This window comes from Solanum stenotomum, chromosome 2 (assembly GCF_019186545.1).
Source record: "Solanum stenotomum isolate F172 chromosome 2, ASM1918654v1, whole genome shotgun sequence".
Lineage (NCBI taxonomy): Eukaryota > Viridiplantae > Streptophyta > Magnoliopsida > Solanales > Solanaceae > Solanum > Solanum stenotomum.
Genome location: NC_064283.1, coordinates 46,388,726 through 46,401,309, shown reverse-complemented (window position 1 = coordinate 46,401,309; position 12,584 = coordinate 46,388,726). Strand labels below are relative to the sequence as shown.

At 32.1% G+C, this 12,584-nt stretch overlaps 1 protein-coding gene across 1 annotated transcript; it reads right to left on the bottom strand.

Moving 5' to 3' along the window:
• Window positions 1-320: 320 nt before the first annotated feature.
• Window positions 321-3,337, bottom strand: LOC125856030 (uncharacterized). The gene is made up of 7 exons (XM_049535632.1): window positions 3,158-3,337; window positions 2,888-2,974; window positions 2,426-2,638; window positions 2,179-2,343; window positions 1,855-1,908; window positions 1,611-1,757; window positions 321-1,114 (listed from the first exon to the last, which is right to left on the bottom strand). Exons 1-7 carry the CDS (start codon window positions 3,335-3,337, stop codon window positions 737-739), a joined length of 1,224 nt encoding a protein of 407 aa, XP_049391589.1. The 3' UTR covers window positions 321-736.
• Between the last annotated feature and the right edge of the window lie 9,247 nt (window positions 3,338-12,584).

Here is a 12,584-nt window from a genome sequence, read left to right as displayed (position 1 = left end):
CCCTAGACTATTTAATAACGTATTTTAAACATACATATTTGCCCACGTGGACATAAAAAATAATGCAAAATTATAAATAGTAATGTGTCCACGCGGGCACATATATACCTTTAAAATACACTATTAAATAGTTCAGGGGGTAAAAAATACGGTATTAAAATAGTCTAGGGAGGTAATATGTCCTTGTAAAAGTTTAGTATCGCAACAGCAAATCCGACCAAAGTTGAGGTACTTTTCAGACCCTTATCCCCCCTAAATATTATATAGATTTTTATTTGTGTATTTGATTAACAAGTAGTAACACTAGTCGATATTATATTCACTATTTCCCTTTTCACACCTCTTTAAATAACATGTGGTATAACTAACTGATGGATCACCTTTTTGACCCAAAGTAGAATAGAAAGAATAACCCAAGCCCTATCACCCTAAAACTGTAAAACAAAAAAAAAGAAGACCATAACATATTCTCCCCTGTCCCAATTTATGTGACACTTTTTGTTTTTCGAGAGTCAAACAGTTTAAGTTTGATCGAAAATTTGTACATGAAATCTTCATTGTTTTGAAATGAAATTTATATATTTGTGAACTACGTAAAAAGTACTATAAGTCACAATAATTGATAATTCAAAATGTTTAAAAGATCTATGAAAATTTTACGGTCAAAGATAGACTTGTTTGAATCTCGAAATCCGAAAAGTGCCACATAAAATGGGACGGAGGGAGTACCTTTTAATTAAGAACAATGTTGGGTTTTACCAGGACCTCCATAGTAAAAATAATGACCCCAAACAGAATTAATCCCTCCTTGAATATCATAACAATTTGGATGATCAGCCACAAGTTTGAGATTTGTAAGAGGTATTAGGCTATTATCTGAATCAACTAATTGCAAATTTCGAAAATAAGAAGCTTTTCCAAATCCTTGTGCAGGCAAATGACCACTTCCCATTTGAGTTGATGTGTGAAATCCAGAAGGATTAGTGTTCACTATTTCACCACCAAATTGTATCATGCTTGCTGAACTCCTAAGATGTGAAAATAAAAATGATGGCCAGTAACCTACAACAACTCCTGACCCAAACTCTAGCCACCAATTCCCATGCTTTGGATCCTACATTCGATCCATCAATTGGTTTACATATTCAGACTTAGAAGTGAATTCAAAATTTGTAGTCAATGAATGGGAGGAAAGATTAAGTATATTTTTGGGAAATTATTGAAACATAATTAATTGACTGTCTGAACTTTCACTTGTAATTTACTTTTCCATTTCTCTTTTCCTCCCCTACATATAATAATAACAATAAAAATATATACTATATATATACATTTCCAAGCAATTGCTAATTAACTTGGCCAGCTAAATAAAATGATTTCCAAGTTTAGTTCCTTTTAACATACATTTCGAAGAAAAAACACTTTAGGATTGGAACTATAGAACCATGTTTAGAAAATCAACTGCCAAAACAAAAACCTCAGACTCTAACAAGAAGGATGAGTTTGGTAGAGAAAACAAGTTTCACAAGTGACGTATATCATATAGCCCAACTCCCCGATCCCATCACCACGACCTCACTTTTAGTTTTTGGGGTTAAAAAAGTAATTACCTTCCAAATCAATATGGTGATATCATATTGGCCACCATCATAAGAGGATGTTGGAGAAATTGCAGCCCCAATAGCTATTCTATTATTGGTCTGGACAAATCCTGAACAAAGCAAATTGTAACATCCAGTTGTTTGATATGCATCACTCTGTGTAATTACATACAATTAATTATCCCCTCATTAAATTTAAATAGGTGGAATAAAAATATATATATTTATATACAGTAAAGTAACAACAACTTACAGTCCAGTAGGTAAAGAATCTTGGAAAATAGTCTCCATATATCTCTGGGCTAACCTGTTTAAATATTAATGATAAATCAATCAAACTTTATAATATGACTAGAACCTTTTTAGTCCGTTTAAAAAAGAATGAACGTCCCTTTGTTTTTTTGACAGCATTTTAATTTCAATTTTCCACGTGACATGTTTAAGACCGGCCACAAGATTAAATATATTTTGGTATATTTAACCTAACTTTAAATTGAAAAATCTTGTTTATTTCTTAAACTCTGTGTCAAGTCAAAGTAGAAATAGAGGGAGTAGATGAGTTAAGGAGAATGCGTGCCTGCCAACCAGCTTCAATTGTGTTGAGATCATCAGCAAAAGAACCAGAAATAATCCAGATTTGTGATAAACTGAATTCATATTGGTTGGATATTTGAGGTGCCCACACATTTATACTTGTTTTTGCTCCATAATATTCATCTCCACTTACGTATCCAATTGCATGCTGCTCAATGAAAAAAACAAAATACTTATATAGAAGAAGTTGTGAATATATAGAAGTTTGTAAATTGATGAAAAAAACGAACCTCATGGGCGTTACTTATTGTGTCTCTTCGAATTGGTGTTTTGATTTTTCTGCCAAATGTTTGAAGAGAGGATGCTCTTAGAATGTCTATTTCTCTTGTTCTTCTTATTGGTATTGTTCCTTCTGGACATGTTTCACCAGACAAGCTCCATAATTGAAAGTTTTCCAATTCATTAGGATTTGACTTGTGTCCATTTGGACTCTCAGGAGGATTCTACAATCACAAATATATTAGTGCTAAATTAAATATAGTATATACACATTGGGGGTAAAACACTCTAACAAAGACGACTTTGTACTAGGGAGACTTGAACTCGAGACTTCTGGTTAAAAATGAATGGATACTTTACCACTCTATCACAATCCTTATTGGTATATAAATACACTTTGTTAATGTCAAATATTTTGGAATAAATTCAGTTTTTGGAAACCAAGTTTGAATGAGTAATTTGAAGTGATTTACCAAAGGCTTGTTTCCCCTTAGGTGAGGATGATCAAATGCTGGTTGTTGATGAGATAATACACAATCTATAACATCTCCATCAGGACTCTGCATCAATAATAAGTAGTGATTTTATTAGAGGAAAATGGGAAGAAAACATCATCAACAACAACATATCCTGTAAAATTAATCTCACTACGTGGGGTCTGGAGATGGTAGAGTGTACAGTAAGTACCTCGAGAAGGTAGAGAGACTGTTTCTGACATGAATTAAGAAAAAAGTAAAACATGCCTGAATTGTCTTGAGAGAAGGCTTATTGATTTTCATGAGATGATCTTTAATAATCATCTTCTCTTTCCATGCTTCAAAAGTCTGATTCGAAATTATCTCAGTTTCCAGTGAGCAAATAGGAGAAACAGAGAATATAAACCAAATTACAAAAGTAGAAATCTTGAAACAGCTACAGCCCATAATTCTTCTTCTTGTAAATCTGTTAGTATTAATTTCTTGTTGTGTACATTATATTGATTGGTGTTTCCTTCTTAACACCAATGTAACACACAATTCCCAAAAAAATGCATCTCTGTCACCATTTTGAAGAATTGAAATTCCCTTGTGAGTTTCATTAATACTCTGATTCTTGTCTGACTAACAGCAATTTCTATGCCTGAGTTAGGAGTAGAAAAGAATGAGTTGTGCGCTTATAACACCGTATGGTTAAGTGCTTCTACTCATCAAGACATGCACTAAAATTGAGTGGACAGAGAAAATAAAGTTTCTTTATTTGGAGGACTCATGTTTCTAGTCTACAATACAAAAGACTGAAACTTTAGCTTTTCTGTCAAATTTCACACGCCATAAAGTTGTCTTGTTAAGCATGACCCTGACATGAGAGTCATCCATTTTTCCTTTTTCTTAATTTATTTGACTAAAATTACTCATAATGAATCTTAACAATTCCAAAGAAAGAGTGTTGTCGTTGCTACCGTCCCAGTTAATCTTACTTGACACTAAGTTTAAGAAAGACAAAAAAACTTTTGAAAATTGTAGTTTAAAATAAGTTATAGATATTTGTATGGATAAAATGAGTATTTTAAAGTTAAATTGATATTAAATAGAAAAATATATCATTCTATTTGAGACGTTCTAAAAGAAATATAAATCATATAAATTAGGACCAAAAAGTACTACTCTTTACTTTTGAGTTTAAAAGACAGATAGGAATTACACTTAATTCTCTCTTTCCTATTCTTACTTTAGGTCTCACATCGCTAAATGTTCTTTCTGTCAGCTAGCTTTCCTACACAGTTTCGTATTGAGGTCCGACTAAATCTAACTATAGTATTTTATATATTTCATAAGATTGAATGGCATCCCCCATTTTTTTTGTTTCTAAAATTTTGGTCGAAATGGATACATTTTATCTATGTATAAACAATAATCTATTTCATAAGCCACCTTTGGCATAATACATCCACGCCGCTTAAATTTGTCAGTAAATTTCATTAAAAAAACTTGAATTACATCTTGTTCTGATTTAGCACCTGAACACATGATAAAATATTCTATTAGATAACACTTTTGACTTAAATTTAGAACTTTATTTTGCATGTATTCATAAGTATCTATTACGTAAATAAGTTAACCACTTAAGTATCACCTCTCTTTTAGTTGTTTTCTGCAATATCACAAATTTAATATATTTTTGGGTAATGACTATAAAGATTTTTAATTTATTCCTCTTTTTCTCTCGTAGTAAAGGACTTTATACATGTTTGCTACGGAGGACACTGTTTAATTTTCTATGAACAACATTTGAGTCAATTCCTTAAATGGTCACCCAAGTTTAGGCAATTGCCTTGAAATATTATTTATGTTTTATTTAGGACCAAAATATCATTCGACTATCACTATTTTCCTCCAAATATACTTGACCCTTCAAAAGCCTCACTCTCTCCTAGTCGGCATGACATGCCATTAAATTTTTATTTTTTTTAATAATAGAGTAATTTGATTCATTAAACCATTAAACTAAAATAATGATCATATTATTTTTTAAAAAGTATATATTAGTTTATTAAGAATAAATTTTCATGCTTAAGAATCTTTTATCATAATTAATTTTTTATTTTTTATGCTATGAAGAGTAATTTTTTAAAACTTACTATAATGTCATCAATTTTGAATACTTATAAACACATATATTCAAAAAAAATATTGATATATAAATCACTCATGAATGTCAACTTACATCAATTAATCATATATTATATAATGAATCAATAATATTAAAAGTCAATTAACTATTAAAAATAATTAATTGGATACTTTGAAATCCATACTTACAATATCTTTTTTTTAAAAGAAAATAGAAAGTGAATAATATTTATATTAGAAAATAATTTTTTGATCTTTATTTATCAGTATGTTAATTTCATATAATATGCATATTATTGAATTAAAATAGGCAATTCAATTAATTATTACTTGTATATCATGAATTTGGGATGAGATAAGAATATATATATTGGTGTTTAATTGTATGATAGGTTATAATATAATATAATATAGCAATAAAAGAATAAAAATAACAAGTTAAATTAAAAAAGTTAAATAATAATTTTCTCTCTCTTACCAACTTTTTTGTCAACCTTACAAATTTATTTGAATACTTTTATGAAAAAAATTGCTTAAATTTTTCAAATAATTTACTTAGGGATTTCGAAAATTACCAAGTAATAATTGCACATAAAGTTTTTTTCATTGAATTTTGTTTGGTAAAAAAATATAAAGGAATTAGTTTTTTAATTTTTTTTATAATCTTCATAAATTCTCATGTAATTAATATATTTGTTTTGTAGAGACATAAATTTGATGAATTAAACAGATCTATTATTTTTTTAAAATGATTATTTAATAACATGACATATCAACTAGAATAGAAGGAGAATTTTGAGATATTTAGCGTTTTTTTTTTTTTGGATAAAAAATAGTAGTAATAGTACTATTCACTTTCTATTTTTTCAAGAAAAAAATATTGTAAGCATGAATTTCAGAAAACACAATTAATTTTATTATTATAATTAATTGACATTTAATATTATTGATTCATTGTAAAATTTATGTTTAATGATGTAAGTTAGCATTCATGAGTGATTTGTATATCAATTTTTTCTTTGAATGTATATATGTTTATAAATATTCAAAATTAATGATATTATAGTACGTTTTAAAAACATATTCTTCATAACATAAAACAATAAAAAGTTTAATTATGATAAAAGACTCTTAAGTATGAAGATTTATTCTTAATAAACTAATATAAATATTTTTTTTTAAAATAATATGATCATTATTTTAGTTTAATGGGTTTAATGAATCAAATTAGTCTATTATTAAAAAAAGAACTCTAATGACATGTCATGCCAACTAGGAGAGTGTGAGGTTTTTGAAGTGTCAAGTATATTTGGAGGAAAATAGTGATAGTTGAGTGATATTTAGGTCTTAAATGAAACATAACTGATATTTTAACGCAAATTCCTAAACCTGGGTGACTATTTAGGGAATTGACTCAACAACATTTTGAAAGTTGTTCTAAAATATTTTTCAGTGTTTGATTAAGTAATTTTTTAAAGAAGTAAATGATATATACTACATCAAAAATGATCATTAGCGGCAATTAATTCTTAATTGCCGCTAAATATGTATTTTTAGCGGCAATTAAAACTCTTTGTATATGTCCCTAAAACCTTTAGCGACATTGATTCTAATGGAACTTAACTAATGCCAGTAAATTTTTTATCACTATTTATTAATGTCTATAATTATTGTCGCTAAAAGTTGTTTTTGTTGTAGTGTATGGTAGTCCTGTAAATGAAAGGACCATGTATGTGAATAATGTTTCTGTGATATATTTAGTGTTAAGGGTTAACTTCGTTGAAATAAGTATTAATATAAAATATGATAATTTGTATATAAAGGAAACAACTTTTTAAGAAAATAAAAGAGCGAGATCCGAAGATCTCATGCAATATATAAAAAAAAATGAAAACTTACATAAATCTCACTAGTTTAGGAGTTAATTACTTAAATATATGATAACACTCAAATTACCCTCAAGACAAGTAAGAGAATAAATGGTTGTCATCAATTATAATTCCCAACTAAGAGCCTGAGTCAAATTCCACAGAGAGTGATATAATGCAAGAAATTCAATTAGGAAATTATGAGTGTAAACCAATTCATTTGCAACAATTAAAAGAAATAGGTGGATGATTTCACCAAATTTACGAAAAAAAGGTTTGATATCAAGTAACACAATTAGACTAAAATTAGGATTTCAAACAAGTAAAATACGATCTAGGAGTGTGAGGCTTGGTATCGATGTCAATTAAGGGTAATTGTGCTTGCTCGTTATCGCTAAACAATCATGAATATGCTGGGTAATCTTAAATAACACTAATCTTCTTTCAGTCTCATAACATCAAATCGTAGAATCTCCTTTCGGTCTCATCTATGTGTATCACAAATCAACCCAATACCTTACTAGAATCTCTCTTTCGAGCAAATTCGGGCAGCTAGAATTGAACCACAATGTCTCTTTCAAGCAAACTATAGTAAACAAATCTAAATTGCTGACTTTAAACTAATTACCCAACTCAATTAATCTCTTTTGAGCATCAATCGAGGATCTAGACTAGGACTAAGTTTGCAACCTTAACCATGATTTAACCCTATGTTAATTAGTTTAAATCCATGAATCTACAACAATAAATCAGAGCAAGACACAAAATCCACTACACAATAAATCAACACTCAACCACATAATCACCCCCCTAGATTTGGGGTTTTAGCCAAGCATTATAAAAAAAAAAGTATACCCATTATAATTTCATCCATTGGGGAATTGAAATAATGTTATAATCTTCAAGACCCACTTCAATTTGAACCTTCAATTCTCAATCACAAGATTGTTTGAAAACTCCAAAAACTAAGAATGTTTTTCTAGCTAAGAGTTCAAAAGTTAATTCTCTAAAACTCTAACTTTGAACTGAAATTATTTTCCAAAATTTGATACAATTTCTCTCTCTTTTAGGCTATTTATAGTTTCCCAAAATTTAGCCCAAAGTTCAATGCGTGACCAACTCGACAACAATAGTCAGGCTCACCAAACATAATTGGCGAATCACCATTTGTTCCTCAGCTCGCTTTTCACTTGCTTCTGGCTTTAGGTGTTTGAACCTCAGTTGGTGGACTCAATCAAATCTTCCTTTCACTTTCAGCGAATTGTCGATTACGACATTTGTTCGTCTTTTAAGCCTTCACTTTTTCTCAAAGTTCTGAAACCTTTTGCAATGGGCTTCTAGTCTGCCTTTTTAACTCGGTGAGTCGCCGTTTCATTTTAATTTTCCTGACCTGCCTTGAATAGCTTCAATTTTGAGCACTGTCACTTTGGGAGAGGTTAGGCCACTTGGCCGATCCTCCCTTTTGGTTAGGCGACTATCAATTTGGAGTTTGTACTCCTTTCAATATTTTTTGCCTCATTTTCATTTATTCATTCTTGCCTTATCCTTTAGCCTTCATAGCTACAAACCATCAAAATATCATCAAAATAGGACATAATTAGGCATTGGGGACACTAATTTTTGAACTAAAAATGCCTCAAATGAGTATAAATCTACCACTCATCAGCACCCCCCAACTTAAACTTTTGTTTGTCCTCAATTAAATCAAGAACACAATTAGTTTAACAAGGGTGTCTACAACAGTTCTCAATTAGATTTAACATGTAAGGCTCACCACAAGACTACTCTCAAGCATATGTAACACTGAATCATGCTCAAAAAGCTTAAGCTCACTAAGCTTCCTTTCTAAAGAAAAAATCATGGTTCAAAAAAATGAATTCAAGTGCCCTCACATCAAGAACGATTTTGTGCTCTCACAAAGCAAATCAATAAATAAGTTAGGAATTAGTACAACTCTCACTCTCTAAAAGATAAATACATGCAAGCTTTATCGGTTTGCCCATATTTTCCAATCAACACACATCCTAGTTCATGGAAGATCTCAAAGGTCTTTTTTAGGGTTGTAAAGGGTTGAGGGTAAATGTACGGTCGATTTGGCTTAGTGACTTCACCTTTTCAAAGCATTGTTGTATTTATCTTCACCCCTTCTCAAGTTATTTCCATTCTTTTCACTTGCAGACTCAAACCTCAATTTTTCACTCAATTTATTGGACATCCCTTTTATTTCATCACACTTTCTTTTTCATTTCAATTTTTAAACTTTTGCTCATTCTTTTTTTTATAAGGAGGGGTTCCTTCTTTTTATAACAAACTTCAAAGTTGAGTCTCACTTTTTCTTTCTTTTCCTTCCATTTGGCTTTCTTTCCTCCTTCCTTTCTACACCCCGACTTAGGCTTTTGGCCTAAGTTGACCATTCAAAAAAATCAATGCTTAGAAAAGGATTTATGGGTGAGAAGTTATGAATAATTTAGCTCAAGAGATTCCAACAAGGTTGACAACAAATGACTCAGGCTCAGATGGTGTCAAAATGGTTGCAGACCCTCATAAAGTAGTCACAAAAGGTGTGAACATTTGAGTTTCCTCTCAAAATTTGTGCCCGAGATCATTTATTGCATTCACCAAAACTAGACAATTAGACTAATAAGACAAATTCTAAGATTCAACAAGCATGCTTTCAAGTAAGATCTCACCACATTTGGCATTTCAAACACAATCATTTAGCATAGCTCTACAAAATAAAAAAGCTTGCATGCATTGTTCATTGGAAGGATCACGTCAATACGCAACTAATCAATTATAAAATAAAAAAGATCATTAAAGAATGAAGCCACACCGATTTTTTCATATAACATTCATACAAAATACATTACTCATCATAAGCACTATCCAAGTATTTGATACAGTTATGACTATGTGTATTCCATGAGATTTTACTTAGCACCAAGAAGATTTTGGAATGGAGGCCTGATGAGTCCGTGATTTGAACTTATTTGGGGCTTTATTTAGATGGATTTAGTGTCCTCAAATGCTTAATTTGTGCTATAAATTGATGTTAAATCCTTGATTTTCAGGTATATGGATTGAAGAACAAAGCAATGACACTAGCATGCAAAAAGGATCAAAACAAACTGAAGAATTAAAGAAAGGCAAGTCTGGTGATCACCAAGAGCGTTTGGCAAATTGCCGAATGGCTAGTTCTACCACCTAAAGTTCCAGTGTGCCAGCCTTGAGGGAAGACACCAAGTTGACGACAAAAAGGAGCAGTCGGCGCATTGTCGAGTAGTTCTGCGAAACCAAGATAGATCGCCCAAAATTATAGACCTTGAGGATGCTGAATGCCAAGGCAAAAAAGCGATGGAAGAGGTCAAAGGGCGGCTCGCCGAGTGGTTTAGCGAGCCCGACTTACTTCACCAAATGCCCATTCGTAGCTTATTTTTGGAAACTATAAATTAGATTTTGAACATTTAGTTTAGTATCTTTTACATATTTGGACATCTATTTTTCATTGAAACGGTTTAGAACAATTTTCTCTTGAGTTTTTCTTAGTTTTTGAAGAACCTTAGAGATTCAATTTGGAGATTTTGGAAGTGGGTTTCAGGTTTTCTTCAAATTGAGCATTGTAAAGACTAAATCTCACTTACCTAGTTCATGGATAATCGATTTGGTAATTGTTTTTACCCTTTTATGATGTTTGGCTACAACCCCAATTCTTGGGGTGTGATCATGTGATTATGGGCTGAATTAGTTTATGGGTATTGTTAATTACTAGTTTAAATGTTATTTTTAAGTGAGTTTCATAATTAATTGTGGGTTAATTTATGAGTTGTAGTTGCAAACGCAACTCTACCTTTGTGTTCTTGGCTTGCTTGAGAGAGAGGTTTTAAAACTAAGATTATTGATTGATGGTTTGTGGGTATTGAGTTGATCTGGGTTTAGCTTGAGAGAGTGAATCCTAAACCCAATCCCATACATTTAGCTTGAGGGAGTGAATGAATTAAGGTGCAGGCTGTTCTTCATTGTTATGCTTGTTGATGTTTGAGAGAAATCACCTGATTTGGGGTAATTGTTTGAGAGAAAACTATCTCCCTTATAATCCAGTGTACTCACTGATATTTAGTTATTTACTAGTAGTTGCAATTACCCATATGCCTATATTTGCCTATAATCGATCCCATCCCGAGAATCCGTCTCCCTATTGTTATTCTGAGTTGTTTGTGACTGCTTTGTAGTTGATAATTGAAAACTAAAACCCCCCATTTGACATTAGTGTCATCCCTTTAATTTGTTTAATGTCTTTTCCGATAATATTTATTCGTATGTCGGTTTAAACCGCATTCATACTTCTTAATTAAATTCTAAACACGTACCACTCCATGTGGGATTCGACCCCAACTCATTTAGTTGGATTTTATATTGATTTACGATTGTTGACACTTAGAATATGAAGAAGTGTGTTTGAAACATTAGATCAAAATGGCGCCACTGCCTGGGAGTGGTGTTGTTTGAAATTCTTTTGGTGAAGTTAAATTGTGTTCTTGTTAGTTATAGTTTAATCTACTTACTTTTATTTTTGGTTTTTGTATTACTTATTAAAACAAATGAGGAAATGAGCGTTAAAGAAGTAATGATAGCCAAATGGGCCACCAAGATGATGTTGAAAACCTCAACGATGTCAATGACCCAAACATTAATAACCCAGTCCAAATGGGTGGTGTTGGGGTCATTCGTTTGCCTCCAGTGGAAGAAAACGTTGTTTTCCACATTACAAGCACTATGCTTCAGCTCCTTCTACTGAAGGGTTTGTTTGGAGGGTTAACTCATGAGGATCCCATGAGCATATCAGGAACTTTGTTGATGTCTGTGGACCGTTCTCATTTAAGAACATATCGCAAGAATCGGTTTGGCTGAGTTTGTTCCCATTTTCTCTTATGGGCGAGGGAAACAAGTTGTAGATTGAGTTGCCAAGAGATTCTATCACTTCGTGGGACGAACTTATTACTGCATTTCAAGTGTGATTTTCCCTCCTTAAAAGATGATGACACTTAGGGATAATATCCAAAGTTTCAAGCGCTTGGAGGGTGAGCCAATCCATGAGACGTGAATACGGTTCAAGAAGTTGTTGTTACAATGTCCAACTCATGGATTGCCCGACAGCCTGCTGTTGCAATACTTATATAGGAGTCTTGACTGGGTGAACAAGGGAGTGGCTGATCAATTTTCTCCGGGAGGTTTAATGCAACAGCCCTATGCAATAGCATCCCAACTCCTTGATTGCATGACCAAAATTAACCGAGCATGGTACACTCGCGAAGACCAAGTCTCTCCTCTTACTTATAAAATAACAAAAGAGCAGATTGAAAAAGATCAAGAGAGAGTCCAAAACATAGCAAAGATGATGACCCAACTAGACATCTTGGCCAAGAATGTCATGGGTGTTAGTACAAGGAGTGTTAATGTTGTTGGTGTTGGTGGTGTAAACCCCGATGAGGCCAAATTTGAAGTGTTGTACAATGAGGAAGTGAACTTCCTAGACAATTAAAGAGGAGTCTATCGTGCAAACTACCCAAGGCCGGGTGGTAATCAAGGCTGGAATAGAGATGAGGGTTGGAGAGATTGGCGTGATCGTAACACCACTGGGCAGGAAAGAGAGGGGAAGAAGGATAGGTATGTTCCTCTCCATGAGCGTCAAAAGC